The 27,800-nt window shown below is 47.3% G+C and overlaps 1 protein-coding gene across 1 annotated transcript in view; it reads left to right on the top strand.

The window, feature by feature from the left end:
* The window catches only part of axin2 (axin 2 (conductin, axil)), a 16,093-nt gene extending 4,586 nt beyond the window's left edge, over positions 1 to 11,507 (top strand). Inside the window, exons 3-10 of the mRNA XM_069702748.1 lie at positions 770 to 872; positions 2,858 to 2,998; positions 3,114 to 3,649; positions 3,765 to 3,941; positions 4,051 to 4,266; positions 4,400 to 4,534; positions 5,323 to 5,493; positions 9,805 to 11,507. Coding sequence (XP_069558849.1) covers positions 770 to 872; positions 2,858 to 2,998; positions 3,114 to 3,649; positions 3,765 to 3,941; positions 4,051 to 4,266; positions 4,400 to 4,534; positions 5,323 to 5,493; positions 9,805 to 9,931 — 1,606 coding nt within the window. The 3' untranslated portion in view covers positions 9,932 to 11,507. The remainder of the gene's footprint in view (positions 1 to 769; positions 873 to 2,857; positions 2,999 to 3,113; positions 3,650 to 3,764; positions 3,942 to 4,050; positions 4,267 to 4,399; positions 4,535 to 5,322; positions 5,494 to 9,804) is intronic.
* The last annotated feature ends 16,293 nt before the right edge of the window (positions 11,508 to 27,800 follow it).

The following is a 27,800-nucleotide window of genomic DNA, read 5'->3' as shown; positions in this document are numbered from 1 at the left end:
GGGAAAGTGCTCCTCAGCTCAGGAGAGCAGACACTGCTTTACACTGTCAAGTGCTTCGGTTTGAAGCTCCTCGAGCTCTCCGCCGTTTTGCTGTTTGGTTTCATCTTCCGGCCCCCTCGGATAGATTGAACCAGGTTAGCTGCACCCTCGGGTCCCGCCCCGCGGTGACGTCTTTTGAATGAGCGTGACGAGCAGCCGACGCTAACGGTGTCCTCAGATGTGCTGTCAAAAGTCGGTGCGGGCACGCCAATGCTGACACGACTTCTGGACAGTAGAGCAGAGCACACTGTGTGTGTGTGTGTGTGTGTGTGTGTGTGTGTGTGTGTGTGTGTGTGTGTGTGTGTGTTAGGAGGAAGTGGCCAGCAGGGTGCCCGGTGTTGTGCCCCAGCCAGGGCCGAAAATGAGTGTCATTTCTAGGGCAAATAAATCCTCCTACCGCCTCAATCAGAACCATTTAACCCGACGCGCTCCGACATACATACGAGCCCGGAAACGCTGGCGTGATTTACCTCCGAGTATCTTTTTTTGGTTGTTTTTTTTTGTTCGTAGATTAAGCCCTCCAGATGAAAAGCAAAATGAATCGGGAGAATTAATAAATTAGATTTCTTCCTGCTTGAACTGTGTTTGATCTACCCCAGTTGGCGAACAAGCTTCTTCCTGAATGGCTGTTTGGTCTCTAATGATGTATCTGATTGGGTAATTGACCTTTTGTGATCTGTCTGTGCTTTCCCCCCCCCCCACATCCCCCCACCCCCTTCCTCTCCCAAAGAGATGGCATCCCTCCATATAAACTGGGCTCCAAGAAACAGTTACACAGAGAGATGCAGCGCAACATGAGGATGAACAGCCAAGTCTCTCTGCCTGCTTTCCCTGTAAGTACACACACACACACACACACACACACACACACACACACACACACACACACACACACACACACACACACACACACACACACATACATCCATAACCGCTCATACACATGCTCAGAAGTCTTTTTGAGCTGGGGTCCCACAGTATAATTTCCATACCACCCTCTGTTCCAGGTCTCTCTTGGTTCTATGAATAGTTCCGCGCAAACTGTATTTGGCATTCTCAATTCAACAACGCCAGCAAAGATCTGAAGAGTAACGTCAAAGACCCAGCCTCCCACACACACACACACACACACACACACATACAAACACAAGCCCCCCCCCTACCAGACCTTTGGTGTCACCTACACCCCCATTAGGGTTCCTTGAAGTCTGTGGGAGACGGGGAGGTCTCTAAGCTGTTTATCGCCGCAGCGCTCGGAACACACCGGGGTTTTTCCTTCCCTACCGATGCTGTAAATACGGAGAATAGCGAGAGATGAGGAAGATCTCTGCCGCTTTATCCCGAGGGCTCTGAAATCAGCCCGGTTCCTCAACAAAAAAAACACCCCCAAAAAAAAACACAAAGATACTCAGAGACATTCGCACACGCAGCGCTTTGATCCATGGATGAATGGAGCAAACGCACAGGGAAGTGACAACTTCCAACAGAGCTGGCCCCCTTTTTTTTTTTTTTTTTTCCACAGCAGTACTGCCACCCCCCCCCCCCCTTACACACACACACACACACAAATGCTCAGCCAGCCAGCCCCCCCCAGCCCCCACCCCCACCCCTAAAAGTGAAAGATCTGAGGGAAGAGTTTGAGCATGTCATGTGAGCTCTCCGTGGGTCAGAGGGGAGTTGGTAGCTCACGGCTCAAGAGAAGCGAAGTTCAGGTTGAGGGAGAGGAAGGAGACGGACGACTTGCAGAAGTAACAGCAGCACAATCAGCTTGTTAAAATAAACTGGATGTAACCCTCTTTTTTTTTTTTTTTTTATTTTCTCAACATGATGAGGTTCGCAGCAACTGTTGGATCTTGCCGCTCCTCTCTCTATCCGCCCCCCCCCTCTTCTTTTTTTTTTTTTTTTTTTTCTTTATTTTTTTGCTTTTATTCTTGTTTTTGTTTCCCGTCTGATTTTTGGCGATGGCTGCCATTCCCATGATGCACCAGCCCCAGGCACCATCAGACAGCCCCTTTTTTTTTTTCTCACTTTCTTTTTTATCCCCACTACAAAGGGATATGAGAAATGAGAAAGAAAAAAAAAGAGGAAAAATCAAGAAAGCCCAAGTGCAAAAATGCAAATAATTTAAGATGTGTGTGTGTGCGTGCACGCACTCTTTCATACTGTCACTATACTGTACCTTAAAGGTGCCCAGTGTGTCATCGGGAGGGGGGGGCGCGGGGGGGGAATAAATTACCTCAACCTTTCTGATCTCGCATCCTTTTTTTTTTGACACCTTTATCTTTTCCCTTCCATCCTTTCCTCTCTTCATTTTCTCCTGCGAGCTCACATCTCTGCATCTCAACTTCTCCCCTGTTTTTTTTTTTTTTTTTCTTTCTTTTTTTTTTTTTTATCCCTCATCCTTTCCTCCCCGGAGTTCTCTTCCACCCCCTGTCGATACGTGGCTTTTATTCCTAGATGTAAAGCCACTGCTTCCCATCAATCTATCCCTCCATCCCTCCCGCCGCCGCCCTATTCTCCCCCCACTGAGTGTTTGATATTTGACGAGGAAGCCTTTGAAGTGAGCTGACTTTAAAGAGGCCTGCTGATGATGACAGAAGGAACCAGCCGAGGCCTAACCCAGCATGACCATTCAGCAGGCCCTGCCACCCTTTTAAAACAGTCCTGTAGCCGCGGGTGCCGGTGAGAGCGCCCTGATCACGGCTGCCGGCGTTGGAAAGCGACGCGTGCATGTAGAGTGTGGCGGTATTTGTAAGAAGTTGTGGGGAGATGAAGGGATTTCCACCGTGGCTGTAATGCGCCCTCTCTCTTCTCAAAGCGTACTCGGCGTCCTCCCAAGGAGATGGTCCCGATGGAGCCGGCGGAGTTTGCAGCCCAGCTCATCTCCCGCCTGGAGAACCTGAAGAGGGAGCAGGACACCATCACGTCTCTGGAGGAGAGGCTGCAGCAGATTCAGGAGGTTTGTGTGACATTGGTTCTTTACTGGGTGGGCGTGAAACGCTTTGTGTTTTTCGGTCAGCTGATGATTTTTTTTATTATTTATTTTTTTTTTTGATGCTTTTTGTTTTGACCAGGAGGAGGAAAGAGAAGACACGGAGATCATGGGAAGCGCTCCCCAGCTCTCCCCCCACCCCTTGGCCCTCCTCTCCGGCTCGTCTGACGAGGACCCGCAGGCGATCCTGGATGAGCACCTTTCCCGGGTCCTGAAAACCCCCGGCTGCCAGTCCCCCGCCGTGATCCGGCACTCCCCTCGCTCCGGCTCCCCGGAGCGCCGGCCCTTCGCCTGCGCCGGCTTCGGAATCAAGGCCCTGGTGAGGACCGGGCCCTCCGCTTCTTCCGTCTCCAGCCCTGACCAAACGGCGTTCACTCTGGCCCTGGGCCCCAACAGGACCCTCGTGAGCCGGCAGAGCACAAAACACATCCACCACCATTACATCCACCATCACGGCAGTCCCAAGTCCAAAGAGCAGATTGAGAGGGAGGCGGCCTTCAGGGTGCACGGCATCTGCTCCGGCAGCAGCGGCGAGTGCCAGCCCTGCCAGCCTTACCAGCGCAGCCGCAGCCTCGGCAGAGAGATGTGCGGGGCCGCCTCGACAGACGGCAGTTTGGGGTCAGTTCCAAACACGTCTCAAGACGAAGGCGCCCCTTTTTTTTTTTTTTTTTTTTTTAATTTCTTGTGTCGACGGTTTAAAACTAAACCGCGCCGCTCCGTCTCTCCCGCGCAGGCGTTCCAGCTCTTTATCGAGACGCGCGTGCCGTTCCGGGGCTGAGGACGGGGTAGCCGAGAGGTGCACGGAGGACGGCGGGCCCTTGCAGCTGCCCAGCGACACGGCAGACCCCGCCCAGAATGTGTTGCAGTGGATCCTGGAGAGCAAACGACAGGGCAGGCACAAGTCTCACAGGTGAGCGCCGGAGTGCTCGGGTGTTTGAGGCTTACTGCAAGTCTTAAAATGTCCTTCGTTCGCGTCGTTGATGCACGTAGCCTTATTTATCTCACCATTTGCTCCGCAGCACCCAGAGCACCAAGAAGTCCTTCGGGGGCTCCTCCGCTCAGACGCACACGTGGGGCGGCGGCGGAAGCTGTGGCCACCTACGCGGCCACCAGCCGGCCCAGCCGTTCATCCAGGACCCGGCCATGCCTCCCCTGCCCCCTCCCAACACTTTGGCCCAGCTGGAGGAGGCCTGCCGCAGACTGGAGGAGGTCTCCACCAAGACCGCCAAGCAGAGGTGCGTGGAACCCGGAGGAGCGGATCCTGATCTGAACTTCCAGCCGTAACCAGATTTCGTTTTTTTTTTTTTTTCCCGTCCGATACGCTGACGTCACGTTTTATCGTCAATTCTATTTCACGTCTCTCCGCAGGCATCCGATGTCCAGTCTTCAGCGAGAGAAGACCCACCTAGTGCCTGTCCAGGGTGGGGGCTCCGTCCCTCTGTCGCTCGTCAACACCAGCCCTGCCGGCCCCCTCGGGCCGAGCCCCAGCCTCCAATCAGAAGAGTACGATGCCTCTAGCGTCCTTGCCCTCCCTCTCCTCCTTTCTCCTCCTCCTCCTCCTCCTCCTCCTCCTCCTCCTCCTCACAGCCATAGCCTCCAACTTACCAGTGTACTTCGACCCTTTTACCTCTTCCGACATGTCACTTGCACCGCTCACCGCAGATACACGAGTACTCTTGTGCAAAGCTACGTATCGCACATATGCTCACTCAGGAGAGGGAACTTATTTTAAGCTTTGCATGCAGAGGCCTGGAACTGCCTCTGCGTTTTCTGCACGGATCTCGTGCGTGTGTGCTGCGCGTGTGTGTGTGTGTGTGTGTGTGTTCGCGCGCGTGTGTGTGGGGAGCTTGTAGTCGTTGCACCACCTGACTGAGACATCCCTTTCATATATATGTATCATTTTTATTGGCTGTCCTTCAGTGAGCTGGCAGTCGGCTGGGGCGAGCAGAGCTTAGCAAAGAGAGAGAGAGAGAGAGAGAGAGAGAGGTCCTCTGAAGTGGGCCTACAAAGCCTTGGACACGGCTGAAGGGGAATTGATAACAACTGCACCCCTTCCCCACGCACACACGAGCACACACTTACCGATGACACCGGGTCACTCACTCACAGGGTTCTGCCACTGTATTTCTAGTCGAGCACCGTCTTCTGTACGCTCTTGCTCTAGATCGTCACTTTGAGTCCTTTAGAAGTCATTTCTGTTGCGATCAGGATGTTGTTGTTGTTTTTAAATGATCATAAGGGTGTCCTCTCCTCTCACACACTTTCTCTCCCTCTTTTGCGTGTCCCTGCAGGTTGAAGGAGTGCAAGAAAGGTGCGGGAAGCCATGCGGTGCATGCGGCGGGGGAGACGGTGGTGACGTACTTCTTCTGCGGGGAGGAGATTCCTTACCGGAGGACCATGAAGAGCCACAGTCTCACCTTGGGCCACTTCAAGGAGCAGCTCCGCAAGAAGGGCAACTACAGGTGTGCGACCGTTTGTTTGGGTGCGAGCGCGCGGAGGGACGTTCGAATCCACAGAGACGGAAGTTAAAGTTTTACGAGAGGCAATTTGATGACGTGAAGTCAATGAACTTTTGTTATCAGAGTTCAGTTTGTTGGCCTTTATGCGGGACAATGTTGGATTATCAGTGTTGAAAAGTAACTTAAGCACATTTACTCAAGTACAAAATGTAAGTATTATTTGGAGTACTTTAGTTGAGTGTTTTCATTCGATGCTACTTTATAGTTCCACTTCACTACATTTCAGAGGGAAATGTTGCACATTCCTCTCCACTACATTTCTTTTACAGCTGTAGTTCATTTTAAGATGAAGATTTGACCAGATGGATCGTATATCAAGCTTTTAAAAACAGCAACACATTGCTCAAGATTATACCACCTTTTTGTTTTTGACGTCTTGCGAAAATCAGTGCGTAGTCGGGGTCGCATTTCAGATGTGCGAGTTATTAACATCTCCACCAAATAGGGATTTATTTATTTTTTTCCCCCCCTCTAATCTTCTCACATGGTTTCATTTCAATAAATGTTCAAATGGTCTAATATCCCCCACCCCCAAAAAAAAAAAAATCAAAGATTAGAGAAAAAAACTGAAAACAGATTTGTGGATCAGACCGTTGTTTTGTTGTTTCTTCTTTCCTCTCCCAGTAATCATCTGTCAACCCCTCACATTAATCTGCTGTGCCTGTACATAAAGTAGTTCAAACTGGCTCCACCCACGACAGCTACGGCGGTAACGTGCTGCTGACACGCCGATGCTTCGCCGTTAACAATCTTAACGACGTCGCGATATTTCTGCACTTTTTTCTTTTTTTTTTAACTTAAGTGGGATTTTTTTTTCGCGCGGGACGTCCGTATGTGTTTGCGCACCGCTGTCGTGGTGCTTTTACTGACGTGAAAGATCGAAATACGACTTCCTGTACGAACACGGTCGCAGCCCCGGACTGCGGTGAGAACCTCGGCCGTCGGCTCACCAGGTCGCTCAAACTTCAGGCTCTTCTGTTTAGTGGTAAAAAATTCACTACCTGCGCCCGTTGAAGACCTGATGTTGCTTCTCCGTGTCTGTGTGAAGCGGCTGTTATCAGTGTTTTGTTTTTGATGTGTGTGCGTGTGCAGTCGGTGTGTCGGGCCTCTGTTTTTTTTTTTTTTTTTTGTGTGTGCGTGCGTGTCGAGAGGGGTGCCATGAAAAAGGAAAGGACAAGAGGGCGGGAGGGAGGGAGGGAGGGTGGTGCGGGGGTTAGTGGGAGAGTTTGAACTGCAGCGATTTGGGTCCCATCTGGTATTGATTTCCATGCTAAGGCACACTTAATACACATGGCTTTGAAGCCCCAGCCCCTTTCATTTCAACCAACAAAGACTCACACAAATGGCCAGCGTGCAAATTCTTCACTGATGTTATCAGGGCCTCTTTTTTTTTTTTTTTTCTGTCTGTGTGTGTGTGTGTGTGTGTGTGTGTGTGTGTGTGTGTGTGTGTGTCTGTGTGTGCGCGAGCGCGCGCCCATGAATGTGCGAGCGTTGAATGTGCACAATGTTTACACATGTTGTAATCATTTTATGGATATTTTTGAAAGGCAGATTGTTAAATGCCAGATCCGCTTGTTTGCCCGACTACAGGGCTCTGACTGAGGCCCCCCAGCTCTGACGTGTGTTTGCGGAGAGCGATTTTTTTTTTTTTTTTTTTTTTCTCTACTTTGCTTCTTTCCAGTGGGCATTGAAGGGAAAAAAAAAAAGATCAAACATTTATTGTTTAGACTACCGCGGTCTCCAGGATAAGCATGGCTGGAGTATTGTGTTAATAATTACAGGTATCAAACTGGAAGAGAACAGGGGGAAAGAAAAAAAAAAAAAAAAAAAGCAAAATAACTTACAGACAGTTCTTCCTGCCCAGATGTGTGCAGCGTTTTTGGATCAACAAATGTGACAAGCACTTAGCTCTATGAGTCCTCCACATCTGTCTGTTTGCCCCCCCCCCCCCGCCCCTCTCCATCCCTCTTCTTCTCTCTCTGGCTCGCTGTCTCAGTTCCTGTGTCATACCATCCACATTTTTTTGGAAAGAGAGCCGCGCGGCGCTTTAATAGCAGCCAGAGAATGTGTGGAGTTGGGTCATTTCAACATGGCAGCGGTTCAACAAAGAACAGTACTGCTCGGCCCTGCCAGACGATATTGGTGCCAGATGTCAGTGCAAACGGAGGGAGGAGGGTGAGGGGGGTGCAGACTTAGCCACATAAAACATGTTCCAGTGGAAATTCAGGCTCTCTCTGTCTGTCTCCCTTCGCAAAAAAGATCATGGCTCTTTTGAAGTTTTTTTTTATTATTATTTTTTTATTTTTTTTTATAAAGAGTATGAGAACTTTTTTTTTTTCTTCTTCCTCATAGAAAAGGAGGAAACCGTTACGAGGCGTGTCTTGTCTTGAGCTTTTCCATTTCATCTCGTTTATCTACTTAATCTTATTTACTTCCACGATCCTCCCGAGAGACGCCTATTGTATCCCATTTAGTTGAAGTCTTCCTGTTGCTGCTTTTTTTTACATTTTTTATTAGTGACCTCCCCCGTGCTAATTAACACGTGTGCACTCCCAGGCACCTCTGCCAGTATTGTTTTTTTTTGTTTTTTTTAAAGACTATAGCTCCAGTTTTATAAGTATTGCATGTGCAGCTAGCTCACACAAACATACCTACATTCCAGTCACCTCACACACGGAGCAAATCGAGGCATTTTTCCATTACATAGTTAATGAGAGGATTCTGAGACCCTGCTAAACCAACCCACCCCTGCTGCTTTCTCTTCCTCTTAAATGAGGATTGGGGGGGGGGGGGTTTGCATCATTATGGCCCAGTGAAGTCATGGCTGACGAGAAGCCCCTCCTTAGATTCGACGCACACACGCACACACACAAAAAGTTGTCCGTCAGCTGCCCTTCCTATGGCTCTCAGCAAGAGCTCATGCTATCAACAGGGGTAAGGAAGGACACAGTGTACTGCTTTCTCTTTCTCCTCCTCTTCTACTTTGCCTCGGTTCTTCTCTTTGTCCCTGTAATAATGAACCAGGGATGAGGAGTGAGCGAAACCCCCCCCCCCCCCCCCCCGTGTGTGTGTGTGTGTGTGTGTCTTCTAACAGTGTACGAGAGCGGGTGTGTAAATGTCGTGGAGTAAATGACAGGCAGACTTGCAGGCACCTGAAATTTTAGCCTTTGTCAAAAGGACCCCCTTCATTTGCACACGGGTCTAATTGGCCCACTGTTAGCCGGGGCAAAACTCACAACAGCACAACAGAGAAAAAGGAGAGGGAGTTGTAGTTGTAAAAGAAAGTACAAGTCGTGTGTGTGCGTGCGCGCGTGTGTGTGTGTGTGTGTGTGTGTGCGTGCGATTTCATGCAGCTTCAGTTAGCATTTGTGATCAGATCTCACCCCCCCCCCCCCCCGCCCACACACACAAATAAACGCGTACATCAGTTTAATACACAAGTAAATAAGTACACGAACACATAAAGAAACAGGAGGAGAGGAGTCGAAGCAACAGGCGTTCAGCACGACGAGACATCTTCGCTCACCGTTCAAAACTTAGGACGTATTTCCAAGTTCGTAAATGTTCCGAACACGGTCCGGTCAGTTTGTAATTCACGGGCTGAACCGTCGGGACTCGGATCAGTTCAAGCTCCCGATTGTTTTCGGTGGGTTTGAGCGGGGACGGGCGCTGCGCCGCGGTGCGTAAACGAACCGTGCGAGCGGGCGGCGACTCTTCCGCAGCTCTGGGTTTCGTGTGTGTCAGAAATCAGATGAGAAAAACCAAAAGGAAAAACCAAACCCAGAGGAGGCCCTTGGTGAAAACAAGCCTGACGCAAGCAGCTTGTGTTTTTAATCAACAAACAGCTGTTTTATAGCTGCGAGTTTGCAGTAAATCTCTCCTGCTTTTTTTTTTTTTTACACACAGTTCAGCTGCGCTCGGCAGAATCACAGGTTGTTGTTTTTTCTGGTAAAAAAAAAAATGAAAGGGCGGGCAGGTATCGTCAGGCGAAAATAACTGTTGGGCGGAGAAAAATAATAACACCCAAAACTAACGCACCTGCTCTGTTGTCGCGGCAACGCGTGGAAGCGCCAGGTCCGGTACGAGCACGGGAGCCGAGAGCTCCGTTCAATATTTAAACGTGTTCGGAGGATGTCCCGTTGACATCTCTTGACTTTCGGTCCGTCCGTCCGTCGTGTCCCTTGTCCTTGCCTGGCACGCGTGAATGCCGGCGTTTTTGGGGCGCTGACGCTCTCTTGTCCCCTCTCGTCGCAGGTACTACTTCAAGAAGGCCAGTGACGAGTTCGAGTGCGGCGCCGTGTTCGAGGAGGTGTCGGACGACGGCTCCTTGCTGCCCGCCTACGAGGGCAAGATCCTGGGCAAGGTGGAGAGGATGGAGTGAGTCCGTGCTGTGGAGTACGCAGATGCTTCGGACGTCTGCGGATTGTCCTTCTTGAAGCCCGTTGCGTTTTTGAGCTTAAGACCGCAGGACTGAAGATGTCGTTTGAAGGAAAGCTGAGGTTCGGGCAGACGGGCCGGGACGGAAGATGAGAATGCGAGCGGGGACAAGACTTCGACATGACCGGGCTGTCGGGTGAAGTGAAGAAATTCTCGACCGCGCCGGACGGAAGCGTTTCCGGAAGAGACTCTGGGTGAATGACCACTCGTCAAGAGAAGCCAGGGCAGCGGGGTTTAATCTGAGACTGAGAGCCCATCTAACCCTAACCCGCACCGTGTGTCTGCCCACGGGCACTCGCTGGCACATTACCAATATGTATATGCGGATATACATGTACATTGCATTGTATTGTGACGCTCGTGTTGCTGTGTAAAGATTTCTACTGCTATTTATTGGAAATATCCCTGTCCCAAATCCTAATATTCCTCCATGGACAAGCTGCTTGGTGTTGGAGAAGCTTCTCCAATGTTCCACCTCCGTGATTTCTCCCTCCTGAGCTCCGGTTCTCCAGTTCTCAAGCAAAGGAAATGGTTTTCATTCCTTTTTATCCCCTCATATTGAGCTGTAAACTTTAAAAAAATTAATAAAAATTAAAAAAATAAATAAATAATACCTCTTTTGAAAACTCCACTCCTGGTCCTGGAGATTTAGCGGGACACGTCGGGTGTCTTGGCTGGAGAGCTTACTGCTGAAGCTTTGAGAATGGCTCTCTTATCACTTAAAGTTCGATAATATATTTACTACTGCAGTGCTATTTGTGGATGTGTCCCCGTCTGCTCCGAAGGGCCCTTAGTGTGCTGCGAGGAAGAGAAAAAAATAAATAAATAATAAATAAATAAGCAAAAATGCTATTAATATTTAATTCCCCACTCTGGGACTCTGCCCAGCTCGCCTTGATCTGTCACGTCTTAGTGCCTTTGTTTCAGTGGCGCAGGCATCGCACAAATAGCCTACATATTTACGAAGAGGAAACTTGCCCTGAACAGGTCCTTGAGTCCCCAAAATGTGTTTATATCAATATTAATATTTACCAACAAAAAGCTCTATATTGTGCTCCCCAATGTGCTTGTGTGTGTGTGTGTGTGTGTGCGTGTGTGTGTGAGAGAGAGAGAGAGTGTTACTTTGAGTTGGGTTACTCTGTGTGTGTTTGAAGCTGCAGTATGAGCTGCAGATGATAACGATGATGATGATGATGGTGATCTACACTATGGTCATGGTGTTTTAATTGAGTACAGTAGCTGTGCCTACATGGATTCTTGCCATGTTTCTTTACCCAGTTTTCAGGGTCTTATTAATCCCTTGGTTTTTACAAGGGGCCTTATGTTGAAAAGATATTTTTATGCCTTTTAGTATCCCGTTTCATCATGTTTATGTTTTATATTTTTCATGGCTTCCTTGGCTCCACTTGTAAACTGTAAATTATGCGTTCTATAGAGCTCAATTGAAAAGATGCCTCGGTACTTTAATTATTGTAATTATGAAGAGATGTAGCCTTTATTAAAATGTTCTATTTTTCAAATTAGCAAATTGCTTCCTATCTTTTTCTTGTGTGTGTGTGTGTGTGTGTGTGATTGGGAGTTTTATGGATTTGTCTAGCTCTAATTGGGATGATGGTGTGTGTGTGTGTGTGTGTGTTTTTGTTGAACAATTTCACCACACACACACACACACACACACACACACACCCTGCTGTGCAGAGTGCATCGTCGGATCCAGTGAGAAATTTGTGCCAGATTTGCATCAATTATCAGCTCTTAATATGCTCCCTGTTGGAAATTAAAACATGCAGCATTAATTTGGCCACTAGAGCCTCCGTGTGTTTTAGGGCAAGAACGAGAAAGAGAGAGAGAGGGAGAGCTAAGTGCGTGTTAACGAGACATTTGGCAAATATATGTCATTATAATATAAGTACATTTCACCCAGCTATTTACATGTTAGAACGTTTGGCCCCCTGCGGCGCTTTAGTTGTAACGGGTTCTTTTGCTCAAACCGAATTACAGTAAATAGATGATAACGTACAAACAGACTGCTGTTTGAGAGTTAAGTTCACTGATGCAGCGCCAGGATTCTCTTGACGGTCCAAACGGCATTTCTGTACAATGTCCCGAGTGTGGAGGAACGTACATACCGAGACAAACCTAAAGACATCTGAGGAAGAACTGAAGCCGACGGTGGCGCTTCAAACGTGAACCGGAGACGTGCCGTCGCGTCGCGAGACCCGTTTCAACTGAACGAGGAAAACCTCGGGTTGTTCGGTCGACGTTCTCGGAAGGTTTCAGGAGGTTCGCGCGGGAAGACGCCGACGGACAGACGTCTTGGCTTCCCGTCTCTTCCCGTCGCTCGGCCCGCCCGCTCCCGCTGGAAACGTGGAGTCGCTCGGCTCGTGTCTCGTTAAACAGCTTTTGGACAACAACGGAGTCTTCGCTTACGCAGACCGTTACTTGTTCGACGACACCAGTTCCCTTTTTCGTTTGGATTGTGACGCCGATGTTAACCTTCAAAATCAAACGCGGCTCGTGAAAATAATTCTGTCCGGCTTTTGTCGATGCTTTTTCCTCTGCCGAGACCTCCGGTCGTGTTGAGACGATGCGAGTGAGACGGTCTGATCGCCGTGTACGCGCAAGCAGCCTCACGTCATGTCGTTTGAAATAGGTAATGGCTTGAAGCTTCACACGCATGCCCGCTGATATCGCCGCACACTTCTTGCGCACCCCCGTTCCTCTGTCACCCTCGGTCCCTTTGAAGTTTCATTGGTTAAGAGTGTTGCTTATGCTGCCTTTCATATGGAAAGGGCATCGTGATATTGTTAAAATACCATTTTCTGGCCTTTCATCAGTAAAAGGTCAGTGCATACACTTGAAGGCCAGCCTTTGGGATCTTTAGAACTAAGAAGCTCTCACTCAGCGCCGCTCCACTGTCAGAAGGCCCTGTGAACTCGTCTTTGTGTGGAGAGCTATTTTAGATGGGGTCATCTTTTTGAAGAAAGCGCGGGGTTAGGTAGACTCCAAACTGCCATTCATACATGTCGGGGCTTTTTAAAAATAGGTGAGTTGTAAGATTTTGGGGGCTTTTTAAGTCTTTTTTTTTTTTTTTTTTTTTAAGTGCTTTCACGATCAGATTATTTGTGTATGTGCATATGACTTCAATCTTTTTTGAAAAAGCTGTTATTTCGATGATTTTGTGTTTCAGATCAGCAGGGTCCGCCTGGTTGAAGACTTCCTAATCACCCTCCAAAATGTCACCTTTTGTTTTGCGCAAAAAAAGCAAAATGAATCTTGACAACTGCAGGATGAACTCAAGATCCACCTGCCGCCTTTTATCCACGTCACATTCGCTATGTTTTCCTGGACGCCTGTTGTTAAATGACTGAAGTTAAATACCCGTGTCACGCGGTGCACGGCCGTAGCCTGAACTGAAAGAGACTAAAACTTGAGTGTTGGGCATGACTCTTGATTGTTTTGTTTTTTTGTTCCCCGTGCAGTGGATCGTAGTTGACGGCAACCAGTGCCGCACCTGGGATGCACGACAGAATACTTTCTCTCGCTCCGCGGCGCATCCGCCACGTTTACCCGAGGGAGTCCAAAGCGCTCCTTTGCTGCAGGGTGAAGCGAAAGACCACGGATGAGTCGACGGCTGTCTGTCTTTCTTTCTTTCTTTCTTTTTTTTTTTAGCCACTTCTCTGTGTCGCACGCATCTCTTTGAAATCCATCGTTTGCTCACGTTCTTGTCAACGGCACGTCCTTCCTGATGACATCACAACAAGGCCGTGAAAGACAAAAAGCAGCCTGTCCGTCCTGTGTCTTGGCCCAAGTCGGGGCAAGAATTTAGGACTCTGTAATCGGCTGGTGACCATCTCGTCAGACACAAATATTGTGGACTGGACCTTTTGTCACATTGTTCTCTGGTCCTCCGGCGTCCGTGTTATCAAAAATCAGTCAACTTTGTGTTTTCCGTTCACTGATTTAAAAAAAAAAAAAAAAAAAAGAAGATGCCATTGAAAGCTCCAGAAAAAGTTTGCAGTTCTACCTTGACTTGAGTTTATATCAAGAATGAACTTTCGCACTTAATTCACTCTGCTGCAACCAGCCATCACTAGAATCACGAGGTTTTTTTTTCTTCTATTATGTCACATCCGTTCTTTCCCTCAGGACTTACTCTTCTTATGCGCCGAGTACTGCCATGTGCCCCCCCTCCCCCTCCCACTCCACCACCACCACTTTAAGAAGTCACCTGTGGACTTTAATGAATTGGCACGACGTTGTGCCAACCTGCCACTTTGGCCCCCCTCATGTCCACATCTCCGCCTGCTATTGTTTTCCCTGACGATATCCAAAGTCTGCTACCTGTCCCGCCCGTGTGAAGCGAGATCAAAGCCTCCGACTGTGAACAAGCGGCACACAGAAACCTAAACAGGAAGTGGAAGCAGGATCGCACAGATGCACGCTGATTCGTGGAGGCGAGGCTTTGACGTCCGTGTGCGGTCATTATTGTGGTTAGTCACTTTCCATCATGAGTTGTTATCATGCAAAAGATGTGACCGTGACCCCCTTCAAAGAAAATCCATTACAAAGCAGCGGAGATGACTTTTTTTTTTTTCAGTTGGCACAAATAGAGAAATTGTGCAGGAAGTAAAACATTAAACTTGAGAACAGCTGAGTGTAGAGGCCCTGGGAAAATCTGTGCTCGCTGTCTTGTCACCACAAACCTCAGCCTCATTTAAATACACTCCAGTCATTCCACCGTAGACGGATGTAAGAAAGCGAGACCCCCAATTTTGGGTGCTGAACCCCTTCATTTGGAACCTGGATCAGCCATGCAAGTTGTTCCACGCAGGCAGCATCGACCCAGACAACCATGGGACTGTGGTCAACCAGGGGGCCTCGTCGGCATCCCGGCCAGGCGCCACTGCGGAAGCTGATCCTCGTGCCGTGTGACCGGTCACGTGACTTAATACTGCTTGATTCTGCAGTCTGACCAATGACAAGCTCCCGGGCACTCGGTCTCAACCACCGAAAAAGTTTAGACGGTGGCTGCTTGGTCGTAAAGAACGAGAAGCTATCCATCAAAAATAAATTAACAGGGTTATTATTATTATTATAGCCAAAGGAGCAGAATATAGGCATCACTTACATTGAAGCGGAGTTAATATACGATATCATTAGAGAAAGAATTCTACGTCTGTGAGCTTGGAACAATACTTTGGATCGCTTCTGTTTTTAGTAGACAAGCATCTGGTAAGTTAAAGACCAGCATATGTGACCAAAACATTTAAAGCCGAAACAGATCTTCCAGAGTAGTCTCGATTTCCTTTGGTACTGGGCATTATATTTCCTTCTCTGATCGCACAGCAAGAATCCGAAATGATTATGTATCTCACAAACGCTTTGGAAAATGACGAAGACGGGGTTTTGACATTGAGGTGCCCAGAAAGCCCAATCTGCTGCCACCGCAGCGCAGCGGCATCGGCATCGGCATCGGACGCCGTGCTGCTAAAAGAGCACTGGGGATGTGAGGCATGATGGCCGGCCCGGCCACGCCGGGGATTTCTGTGTGCATCCTCCCCACAACTGAAGGAAAGCATCTTTTGTAAAGAGAGGGAGCGCCATTGTCCTCCTTTGGTGTTTACTTTTGTCTTAAATTTCACCTAGTGCAGCAGCGCGGCCCCCGCCAAGCCACAGCACGGGCATTGTTCTGGGCCCGTGCAGGAATGGTAGCCTGCAGTCACCTTTTTTTTTTTCTGACTGTCGCCATTGTCCCCCCTCCCCCCCCCCTCCCCAAACTTCTTTGTTTTTACTCTCCGCCTCAGACAGCTCAGATTGTTGCCCGATGTTGCTTCCTCCAGTCCCATTGTTTCCACGGCTCCCCTTATGTAGGACTTCTCTCCTCCCGATGCTTGCGTGGGTTTTGGCTTGAGTGGTTAGAGGGGATGGGAGCGTGGGGTTTGGAGGGGGAGGGGAGGTGTTTGGGGGGGGGGGAGCTGGGGTACGCAGAGTGCATGTGAAGTTTTATGGTTAACCACATGTGTTTTTGAATCTTTGAGCTTCCCCGGTTTTTTTTGTTTTTTTTTTCCCCAGGGTGAGAGGTTGGGGGGTGTTGGTGGGGGGGGGGGTGTATGGTATGAGGATGGGGCAGAAAGAGGGAAGTCGGGTATGAGAGAGAGAGAGAGAGAGAGAGAGAGAGAGAGAAAAGAATTAAAGAACCCGGACTCGGACATGTGGTTCTTGTTTGGGGCGCTGCATGCAGAGATGGAGGGTCTGGCTTCTCTTTGCTCCGACCTGCATGTGCAATCTAAACATCCCACTGATTATTAAACAACATGGATGTCTTCTCATGCCACCCCCCCCCCCCCCCCCCTCCGCGTGAACCAGAAACAGATAAACACGGCAGGATCACAACAAAATTAGCCGCGCGCTCTCCTTTTCAAATCAGAAAGTCACAAGGCGAACCGTCCCCTTTCACCGCAGGACGCGCAGAGGTCAAGGACACGCGACGTGACAAATCCTCGCGATCTGTCGTTCTCCCTTTGTAATACTGCGTACCTCTGATATCCTCGATCGGGTTTTTATTGTCGGTTGTAGCTGTGTGGGTGCGTATTAGCGTGATGCCTCCGGGCCGTGGGATTTCACTACCGTATGTAGTAAACTTAGACCATGCGAAGATGAAACCGCAGCACGCCTTCAGTCTGTTAGATACAAGCAACACCCACACAGCTCCAAAATCCCCTGGATAATGAACAGAACCCCCCCCTCCCACCCCACCCACCCCTCTCCCCTTTCAAAATAAAAGACCTCAGCACGAGGGCAATGATTCAACGTAAATGAATCCTTGACAAAACTACCAATAACAACAAGCACCTCATCATGACTGACTATTTATAGAGTAAAAGCATTTCGTAACCCATCTCAGAAGAACAATGCAAATGGAGCCGATGATAAGGATACTGTTCAATGAATACTATTCCGGCGAGAGTTTTTCAGTCAATGAAAAGGCCCATTTTACGCAAGTAAACGCGCCATTTGTCCGAAGGCAGGCAAAAACGTTCACTGACGTGGACGATAGATTTTTCAGTCAAAGGTCATAAAGTAACTCGGACCCCACAAAACACGTTTGTGGCCATAACTCAAGGTTTCACGCGTTGATCGTGCGCGTCATTTTTCCCACCAAATGTCAAATAGGATTAAACAGTTAAGCGATGACATTTTCCATCCCGAAGGTCGCAGGTCGTACACACTGTGTGATCGTAACATTCAGCCGCAGCGCTTTCCTCGCCATTATTCATCGCCGTGACTCGGGAGCGGAAGGAGATCGTGAACCGTATTTCACATTTGGTCATATACAAAAATGTATTTCAAGTCTTGACTACATATTCTGCGTTATCTGAGTCTGGACAGATATGGATATAAACTGCAACCTGACAGGTCGGTGGAGGCAAACTACTGCGAGGCGGTAATTCTGGTTTGTTCAATATTAAGAGTTATTTCCAAGCTAATAATCACAGGAGGGAGGATGTTGTTGACGAGGAAGAGGAACCCCTACGTTTGATGACGAAACGAATGTCAACTCATGACCCCGTTTGCTGTTTGTCCCCCCCCCCCCGGAGCTTTCAACTGTATCTCTCCCGGCGGACGGAGTTTGCTTCGTTATGTAAACTTCAAAAGATGGAGGACAGTGAAGGTCGCGGTCAAAATCATTACTTCATTACTAAGTGGTTTTACACAATCATCACTGCTGTCCTACCGGACTCCCCCTGAATGATGTCATCCCTTCATCCTCGGCCTGGAAAACAACAAAAAGAAAGGGAGGAAGGAGGGGAGAAAGAGGGAGGTGAACTGTGTGCTGGGGTCCTCACTCCCGCCGCTCGCTCTGCCTGGGAAAGGAATGGACCTGGCTTCACATCACACGCGGCCTGCATCGGCATACGTGTGAGCACGCATGTGAGTGCATTTGCTTTTGCAAGGTAGCGCGTGTGTCTTGTGCGTGACCGGGAGAGCTTCACAAAGAGAGGAGAATCGTTTCAAAGTCGAGAATTAGAGAGGATAACGGTGTGGGGGGGGGGGGATGTGTGAGAAGGCGGGGCGGAAAATGTGTGTTCGAGTCCAAAAAAAACAGAAGAAGAAGAAAAAAAAAAGACCAAAAAAAACAAAAAAACACCTCATAAATGTGATGAAAGAAGTCGTGAGGCGTGTGACTATGGATGAAAGCTTCCACAGGTGCAGGAGAGGAGAAGTGAAGGGAGGGGGTGGTGGTGGTGTGGGGGGGGGGGGGTAATCGATGAACTTACGGTGTGTACAGAAAACGGAGACGTACGATAACCTTGGGTGCCCGCGGAACGAAACTTTTCAGGGGCGAACAGGGCGGGGGCGTCATCATCACAAGTCAAAATGAAGGAGGGGGGGGAGGAGGGAGGAGAAGGCCGGGATCCAGATGAAAAGCAACAAAAAAAAAAAAAAAACACCAAATGTGGGGAAACGAGCTGCAGTGCGTGTGCGTCCCCGGCTGGGTGTGGGTGAAACCCACAGCTTAGCAGCGTGTTTGATCTGTTCATCTACGAAACACTGAGCGGAGTAAACAGAAAAATTGGCCAGGGTTCAGCTACAGAGGAGGGCTGCGGAGGGCGCGTGCGTGCGCGTGTGCGTGCACGTGCGCGTGCGTGCGCGCGTGTGCGTCTCTCACACAAGCAAACTGATGGGGGGTTCTCCTCATTGTCTGCGATGACCAGTTTTCAGCACCTCGGACTCAGCCTGTCACCACTTATTTTGAGTTGCGATGAAATGCGGCGCCCCGCAACAAAGCGAGCAGAGGAACGATCAAGAGCCCCGTAAAGCCGACACACATGTTAATGAGGGTTGTCCTCGCCAGAAAAAAACAACAACAACAACAACAACAACAACGGCGTCGGTCCATTTGTTCAAACGTATTACAGCGAAGTTTACATTGCAGCAGCCGAGCGGGAAGTAGCAGAACACATGTAGCGCTGCAACGGGGAGGAGATGACTGGCGCGATGCCGTCTGTGTGCTTTATCCAAAGTGGCCTGTCAGATGGTTGAACGACATCTGAAATCCCCGACACATTTCCAACACGAAAAATTAGGAAAGCTGTGTGCAACACTTGGCCCGGAACGTTTTGAAACAGACAAGCCTGCAAGCATACCCATTTGACCGATCGTAATATGCGAGAAGGTTAAAAAAAATATATAATAATAATAATAATAATCAGGCGGGCTTTCGGTGCCTCTCTCAACCTGTTTCTTACAACTGCTTCTGTCACTCATAATTAGAACGTTTTTAATAAAGCAATATATTGTCCAAAAGGTGCCTGAAAAAGATGCTATTGATTCAAATGTTGCACAGCAGTTATTGATAAAGAATTGTTGGAGGAGAGGAATACATTTTTCTTGCTGTAAAGATCGTTTTCGTCTGGTGCAGCACCTGCAAAAAGGGTTTCTTGGAAATGTGAACCCTTATTTGTGATGCCTCCGTTCCAGCAACAGCTGTGATGGAGGCATTATATCTAAGGGTTGTTTGTTCGTGAGTTCAGTTCTTGTGAACGCGAAATCTCAGGAAGGCCTTGAGGAACACTCATCGTGGGTGTCCACTTTAAAACGGCGGTGATTCTTTGCAGCAACATCTACAGTATATTCGAAACTTTGCCTCCTGTCATTGCTGAAACATTGTGTTCTCTCACAACCAGATTTATTGGCCAAACATGTGAACACATACAAGGAATTTGACTGAAATCCCACTGCGAGGCGGTAAGTCCAGCACCACTGCAAAAGTAATACAATGAATGCCTTTAAAGAGAGACTGTCCAGAATTGTGTTCTGCTGTGTTTGAATGTCCCCGTTTGCAATTTAGCCAGTCCTGTTCGCTTTGAGTATTTTTGAGTATCCGAAGACCGTCAAATACGCCATTTTTTTTGTTTTTTTTAAATTTGCGAGACATTCTGTGAGGGCGATTTGATATCTCGATCATTTTTTTTAGAATAATTCAAACATTGTGATTACCTCGAGATCAAAGCTGATGAGCAAAGGCTGTCAAAGACACAATGCTCCTTTCATCAGCCTGCTGACATTGAACATCAGACACGTGGCGTTACTTTGGTGGACCCTGGGTACCTCTGAACTCTCGTTACTTGGCCGAAAAAGAGGCACGTCAGGCGGAGGAATCTTTAACGACACGCCTCTGCCTGTTTTTCCAGCCTTGAAGAAGTTAAAATTAGTCTTTTAAAAGGCAGAATTCAAAGCTGGGAGCATGAAAAGGAGGGCAGAATGAAATGTCGGCACTGCAGTGTTAAAAGGGAGATGGGAGATGAGAGATCCTAGTGTCTGACTTTGGTGTGACTTCAAAAGGCTGTGTTTAAAGCGGCAGGCCTTAATGCTGGCCTGATAGCAGAACTGTCATGTCTGTGTGACCTCCCACAGCTGGCCAGCCAGGGACACAAGACTCACGGCGTGTGCGCGTGCGTGTGTGTGTGTGTGTGTGTGTGTGTGTGTGTGCGTGCGAGTTTAGCGATTTCTTGACGTGTGTGCATGAGCTTGTTTGCTTTATGTATGTTTGTGTGTCAGCACTCTCGTGGTTCTTGCTGTGTGTCTTGATGTGATTGTCTGTGTGCCCTTTAATGTTTGTGTTTTGATGTCAGTGTATGTGTTTGCCTAAGCCGTGTGTGTGCGTGTGTGCGTGTGTGTGCGCGTGCGTGTGCGCAGAGGTTGAAGATCTAAGCCAGGCTCTGCCCTCTCTCCCTATGCACAGGGGCCTTTTTCCCCCATTCTTGTTAAGATTCAATCGCTGATAGGCTTTGAACTGCAGCTGTAGACTCTGCAGTCATTCCACCACTTTAGCTCAGCCGGCTAAAAGTTGCCGTTTCGCTGCCTGCCACACTGTCGCTGATGCTACTGCTACAAACCATCACACCGGCCACATTAACTACATAGCAGTGGGCGAAGGCGTGCGGCTCTGTTTATAAAAGCCGGGATTCGCCTTTGATGTGGCGAAAAACAGACAACTGGCCCGAACATGATGTCACTCAGCTCAGCTTTTTTTTTCCCCCTCAGAGAGAGAGAGTCGATCTAATGTTTGGTATCTAGTAAACAACCTCCAAAATAGAAGATAGGCACTTTATTAAAGCCGATTCCCCCCACCCCCCCCCCCAACCGTCTCATCATTTCTGGCTTTTTGTGAAATGCATCGACACCTATTGGATTAATAAGATAGATAGATAGATAGATAGATAGATAGATAGATAGATAGACAGTTGTTTTATTAATCCCCAAGGGGAAATAACATGAGCTGTACGGAACATTCATGCTCCCCTCATGATACATTTTCATATCTTTGATGATCACCTGCCTTTTAGTGCAGTGACACCTACAGGTCAAACATTTTATTTGTCCGTCACTTTGACATTCCCATTCCCCTCAACTGCATTTTGTGTTTAGGGATAAGTAGAAAATGTCAGGTTTTAAAAGTGTGGAAGACTACAGACTTAATGACTACGACGGAGTACAAAGGGCCATATTAAGTATTTTTTTTAGCGTGAAGTGGAAATGGAAAGAATGAAGTCTACATTTCAACAACGAATCTAACAACTAGCTTCTTTTTTTTTTTTTTAAAGTGCGTAGGCTACTTCTTGCAGAAATGCCTTCTGTAGTTGAAAGGGTGCTTCACAATCAGTTTTCGTAGGAAAGACGTCATTTTTCGACATAGTAATAAGTATTGGGACTCTGCTTTTTGATTTTTTTTTTTTTTTGGGTGCACTGAAAATTGCATCCGTTCAGAAGGGAAAGTACAAACTTGGAAGAGGTGGCCACATTCTTGCAAAACCCGAAATAGACAGATAGCGGCCTGTCGGCGGATACACCTGCACGGTTTGTGATTTCAACTCCATTGTTGACATTTCAACTTAATTCTCCACATTTCAACTTTATTCTATAAATGCAAAATAAAAAAATTCTTACAAATCTTTTTTTTTTTTTCCTTTTCTACATAATATGGCTACAATACATTGTATATTTTAATAATAAGGACACGCGGACCAGATGATTCAGTTCAGAAGCAGAACCAAACACTTTGGCGTTTACGTTTATATCGTGAGTCCAGAGAATCTCTGCAGAATCTCGCGTGATTAAGCGTGACTTCAGAGCAAAAGAAACTATATTCTTTGACCTTCTACTGCCATGGAGATGTCGATTCATATTGATGTTAATGTGCTCTGCATTTGTACAAAGGTTGGTGACGCTTCCCAGTCAGCTCGCTTTCATTGGAAGTTGTGGGTTTCTTTTTTTTTTTTTTTTTTTTTTTTTTTTTTTTTTTTTTTTTTTTTTTTTTTTTTTTTTTTTTTTTTTTTTTTTTTTTTTTTTTTTTTTTTTTTTTTTTTTTTTTTTTTTTTTTTTTTTTTTTTTTTTTTTTTTTTTTTTTTTTTTTTTTTTTTTTTTTTTTTTTTTTTTTTTTTTTTTTTTTTTTTTTTTTTTTTTTTTTTTTTTTTTTTTTTTTTTTTTTTTTTTTTTTTTTTTTTTTTTTTTTTTTTTTTTTTTTTTTTTTTTTTTTTTTTTTTTTTTTTTTTTTTTTTTTTTTTTTTTTTTTTTTTTTTTTTTTTTTTTTTTTTTTTTTTTTTTTTTTTTTTTTTTTTTTTTTTTTTTTTTTTTTTTTTTTTTTTTTTTTTTTTTTTTTTTTTTTTTTTTTTTTTTTTTTTTTTTTTTTTTTTTTTTTTTTTTTGATAAATACTCCTTCGCTGTTCCTTTTATACTACAGGATTTTGAAGTTGTAAATATCAGACGGGATAGATCCAACGAGGGAGACTCGGGTCCAGTTAATAAAGTCAAGATTATGTCTATAAACTTCTCGCGTTACGGGGTCACTTGGGCAGATATCGGGAACGCCGCACGATTGTCGGGAGGGGAAAGAAAAAAATTGGCTCCAAAAATCAACCCCATTATTTACTACGTTGAAACCTAGCTTCAAAGGTTTAGGATAATCTCCTCGCAGCATCTTTGATTTAACACAAACATCGCTGATAATTATCAAGCTTTGACAGATTAATGAGCAGGAGTTTCTCTTGTCATCTTGCAGAGGCTTGTCGGTTTACTTTGCTCTCTATTTCTGTCCCTCGCGTTCCTTTTGGTAACGTCACCGCTTATCTGCTGGGAGCTGGCAGGCAAGAAAGGCCGAGCAGTCTCTTTCCTGCTCTTTAAAGTCCAACAGGCGGGACACTGCTGAGAGCTCCCTCTCTTCTCCTGCACTTGTTTGTTCTCATTTCATCTCCCTCTATCTTCTCTTGGGAGACGGTGCAGTCCAGTGCAGATGTTGCGAAAAGACCACCAAACACACACACACACACACACACACACACACACATGACACACACGACACCCACGACATGTCCTTTGCACCTGCATGTTCCACGCACGGAGTGGAGCCCAACCGGGAACCTTTCTCTGCATATGCATCCTGCTCTGTCCATATCCTTGATTCCTGTTTTGAACTAAGCTGGTGAAGGGGCCCGCGCGCCTATCGGCTGATCAAGTAAAAAGTTTCCAGTGGTCACCTCCCGGGCTCCTGACTGCGTGTCCGCTCGGCTGACAGCGGGAGAGCAAGGGAAACATTCGGGAGACGCTCCTGTCACGCCCCGATCTCTGCTTTGATGACTCCACATCAAACGATGTCCATATCTAAACGTCATCCTCAAAGGGGAAAAACTGGGAGGGGGGGGGGGGGAGGAGTGTGTATGTGGGTGGAAGATAGACCAAAAATAAAAAAAAAAATGAAAAAAAAAATGAAAAGAAGAACAAGCACATAAAGACACACATAAACAGTCTTCTTTGTTTTACTTCACCGAGCTGTTGATAAGCTTTTACTTATTTAAAAGTGCCAGATGCGGGGATTGCGGTTCACTTTAAAGCTCTGTGTGTTCGGGGCTGTGTGTTTTGTCGAGATGCAAGTTGCCGGGGAGAGATAATAGACTTCTAAAGGGATATTAAGTCTTGGAAGTCTCTCGCCGGGCCATTCACGGGCAGAGATTTAGCCGCTATCCACTCTGTTGTGGTGAATTTGCATCTCAGACATTGGATCAACTGTTTCTGCAGTTTAGGGTTTATTCCAATCCGCCGTGTGCTCGCAAGGAATCTGTGATGATAGCGCGGCACAGAGAGCCAGAAAAAGAGACATCAAAGTCCGATGGACTGATGATGTTACCTGACTGGATTTGAATTTGATCTCCGATTCCTCTCATTTATATTCGACTTCCTGTTTCCTCGTAGCTATTGCCATTATTGTCAGTGCTGGGTCTGCTGATGTTTCACTTCAATCCTTTCTTCTTCTCCACGTCCTCTGGCTCCTCTTGGCATTGTGTTGAAACAACAGCTGCCAGTAAAGAGGCTTTTTCCTGTGATGAAGAATTAATGGGCTTGTCAGACGGCGCAAATGGCATACGTCTGCCCCCGTTGCTGCTTTCTCAATATTCAGACAGAAAAGGTCAGAAGCACGCATTTATTTTGAATCGTGAATTATCTCTTGTAGGTTCTGCTGCTCATGTCATGAGCAAGCGGACAAATACAGTAAGGCACAAAGTTGGATATGTTTCAGGGTTGTTTCGGTGTGTTCAGGATAGGTTTTGAACACGTATCCTCCACTCAAGGTGACTTGGCCCTTTGTTCCTTCTTAGTCTGTTTCTTCTTTGACTCTGTTTTTTTTCTGCTGGGATTTGTCTTTAAACTCCTGCTTGCTTCATACTAATTGTGCACAAAGAATGGAGAGGCATGTGTTTGTTTTGGATGCCTCCACCACTTAAAAAAAAACAGAAAAAGGAAAAAAAAAGAAGTGGGTTACAGAATTAAGTGCGTACAGATCAGACAACCTCACCCTCTTTATATCAGAAGTTTTCTGAAGGCCATTCAGAGGTCTCCGTTTAACTGAAAATGGAGCACTTTCCGAAACAAAATTGGCCTCATCCAGCCTCTACGTCTGCTAGAAGACACTTTAATAGCGTGGGTCCAAGGAGCAGAGGGTGGGAGGGGGGGTGGGGGTGGAGGGGAAGCACCGTCCTAGAGAGATGTGAAGCTCTGTAGCCATATTCGTCTCTTTTGAAAAAGGAGATTGTGTGATGAAGAGAAAGAAAGACGCCGCCGCTGCTGTGTGTGCGCGTTGTGACACGCGGTGAAGGTATACATTTATGGGTCCGCGCGTCTGGCCGCATGCGTGTACGTAGCGTCTTGCTCTCGTCTCTATTAGCGCCACCCTCCCGCCATCCCGCTCTCTGTGTTGTTCTGATGAAAGTGATCCGACATCCTGTGCCAGCACGGGGCCGGCCTGCTGATTAAAAATGCTAATGTCTCCTGTTGGGTCTTTGATGCGGGACCCAGGCGCACAAAGCCAGCCAAGGTTACCAAGGGCCTGTGTAATCCTTTATTCGGGGCCCGACGCGGGGAGGCACCCGACTGAGAGCCCCGACAGTCGCAATCAATCGTGCCAGGGACGCGTCGCGCAGGTCTGCGGACCCCCTCCATCAGCTTCTGCTTTAATTAGCTAACACCGGAGAGTCCACGTAAAAAGTGCACCGCACGCACACGCAAACTTAAAAGTACAATTATTACATCCTCCCACGTCTGGAGTGGCCTCAGATGAGCATCGAGTTCGATCTCGCACGCAGTCTAATGTGTGTGACTTGATTACTTTCGCTTGAATGCAACGTGTGAGTGAGGAGATTCACGCGCGCGCGCGTGTGTGTGTGTGTGTGTGTGTGTGTGTGTGTGTGTGTGTGTGTGTGTGTGTGTGTGTGTGTGTGTGTGTGTGTGAGAGAGAATGCTTCTTTGCCACGATCTCGTGAGCTTCTGATCACATTTTTTTCCCCCTGACAGTAAAACAATGACGCTTTAAAGAGAGAACAAGAAGAGTGTGTGTGTGTGTGTGTGTGTGTGTGTGTGTGTGTGTGTGTGTGTGTGTGTGTGTGTGTGTGTGTGTGTGTGTGTGTGTGTGTGTGGGGGGGGGGGGTGGTTAAGAGCAGAGGATTGAGATGGGGGTCTATTTTGAAGTTTGCTTGACATCATGTTAACAAAGCTTGCCTAATCCCCAGATGGAAGGCTGGGCGAGAGCTGTGATGATGATGCCGCTGTGATGATGATGCTGTGATGATGATGCTGTGTGCGCGTGCGCGTGCGCGAGACGCATGCTGAGGTCTCGTCTGAACAACAACACTCGCATGAATGTTTAGCATTCAGCGGAGCGTCTCACTTTAATGCCGGGTGGAAGAAAATAGCCGCCGCAAGAGAGCTTCGTTTTTGGTATGAAAACGGTTTGTTTCAGATGATTGCCTCATGCAACGCGACCATCGTCTCGTTTTCGTCGGCGCCCGGTTGAAATGCGTCAATGCCACCGGAGGGGGGCGGTTATGCGCCTTAAAAGCTGTTTGCCAGCTGCCGTTGAGCAGCGAAAAGGAGGAGGAGAAGAACTCGCTTTTACCGGGCTCCGGTCAACGCATCTGGCTCCGTGGGGTTAAACGCGACGGTACAAAACGGCAGACGTCGCGCAAAGACGACGCCAGCCGTCGAAAGGCTTTGCGTGGAGCTCCTAAGATAAACAAAAACAAAGTGCCGGGCAAAACCATGCCGGGTGAAACTATCATATCATAAGTCCACAACACGTATGAACAGCCATTGACAGCCTTTACATAACAGCCGAATAGTTCCCTGTAATTATCGAATAGGGTTTCTGTCTGATGATGTTGGACGGGATTCTGCAAAACCTAAAATCACAGTTAATTAGTGTATTTTTTAGCGTCTGATGCAACATTTTAAACAAACTGAACTGTGTTCTGGCTGAAGTTGGAAGAAGGTCGTGGTCATAAATGACGGAGAGACGCTCCGGTCTACCTCGCGAAGGTCAACCTCCCCCCACCACCTTCACATCCTCACTTGCTCTTTTGTTCCATAAATGCAGTGGTTCTCAAACCTGTGGGTCAGGAGCCACACGAGGGGCCACAAGAAAAACACAAGCGGTCACGCGATGACACGACTTTCTCCTGCTTTTCACGAGAAAAAAACAAAATCCGCTTTCCTTGTGAATTACTTTCGGATGTCTTCGGCACAAATGTAAAAGATGCGGTACTTCCTTTTTTTTTTTTTTGGGGCAGTGAATGTTTGCACTGCACATAAATTCTGCTCTGCGGGTTTGTCCGTTATGAATGTCATTTTTTAGGGAAATTAAACATAATGTGATGGTAAAACGACATGGTAAAGTTGTATTGACGTTTGTGTGGGTGTGAACTGCACTGAGGGGATCCGGACTCCATTGTTTACTTGCAGCAGTGTATTTGAAATCCTGGATACGACCCGGGTTATGAAGATACTGCGAGGAGAAACACTGACGTTATTTCGCATATCTGCACACATCAGCTACACGCTATCTGCACAGTTTTACACGGCACATGGTTTGAATACTGTTTGCAGTTATATGTTGTGTATTTACATACTTTAAGTGGCTGATATTAGAATTCAGTGCAGGCGGGCTGATGCAGAGCATCCCTCAGGAGCAGAGTTGCATTGCTCTTTGTAACAAACTTCTGAATCCGCTGCACACACAGTAGGCTCGACTCCAAACAATACCAGCGCGTACCTTCTTTTCCTGCTGTCACGCTCTGCTTTTATTTTGTATATTCTTAGCTTCCCCCAGCCCTGAACACTTGGCACAAAGCTTCTGTGTGGCCTCATCATCATCCACTGTACTCAAAAATAGAGTGTTGCACTCGCTTCAGAGCGGGGCCGACTCTTGTTCGCTCGGAGTCCTGACAGCAGAGCCGGTGTGGTTTGGGGGGCGGCTCGGAAGA

The sequence above is a fragment of the Brachyistius frenatus genome, unplaced genomic scaffold (genome assembly GCF_029030835.1).
Source record: "Brachyistius frenatus isolate BFR_SWC_R1_liver_20210118 unplaced genomic scaffold, ASM2903083v1 Contig_43, whole genome shotgun sequence".
Lineage (NCBI taxonomy): Eukaryota > Metazoa > Chordata > Actinopteri > Embiotocidae > Brachyistius > Brachyistius frenatus.
The sequence above is the reverse complement of the archived record's forward strand: the minus strand, read 5'-3'. Positions and strand labels throughout refer to the sequence as shown.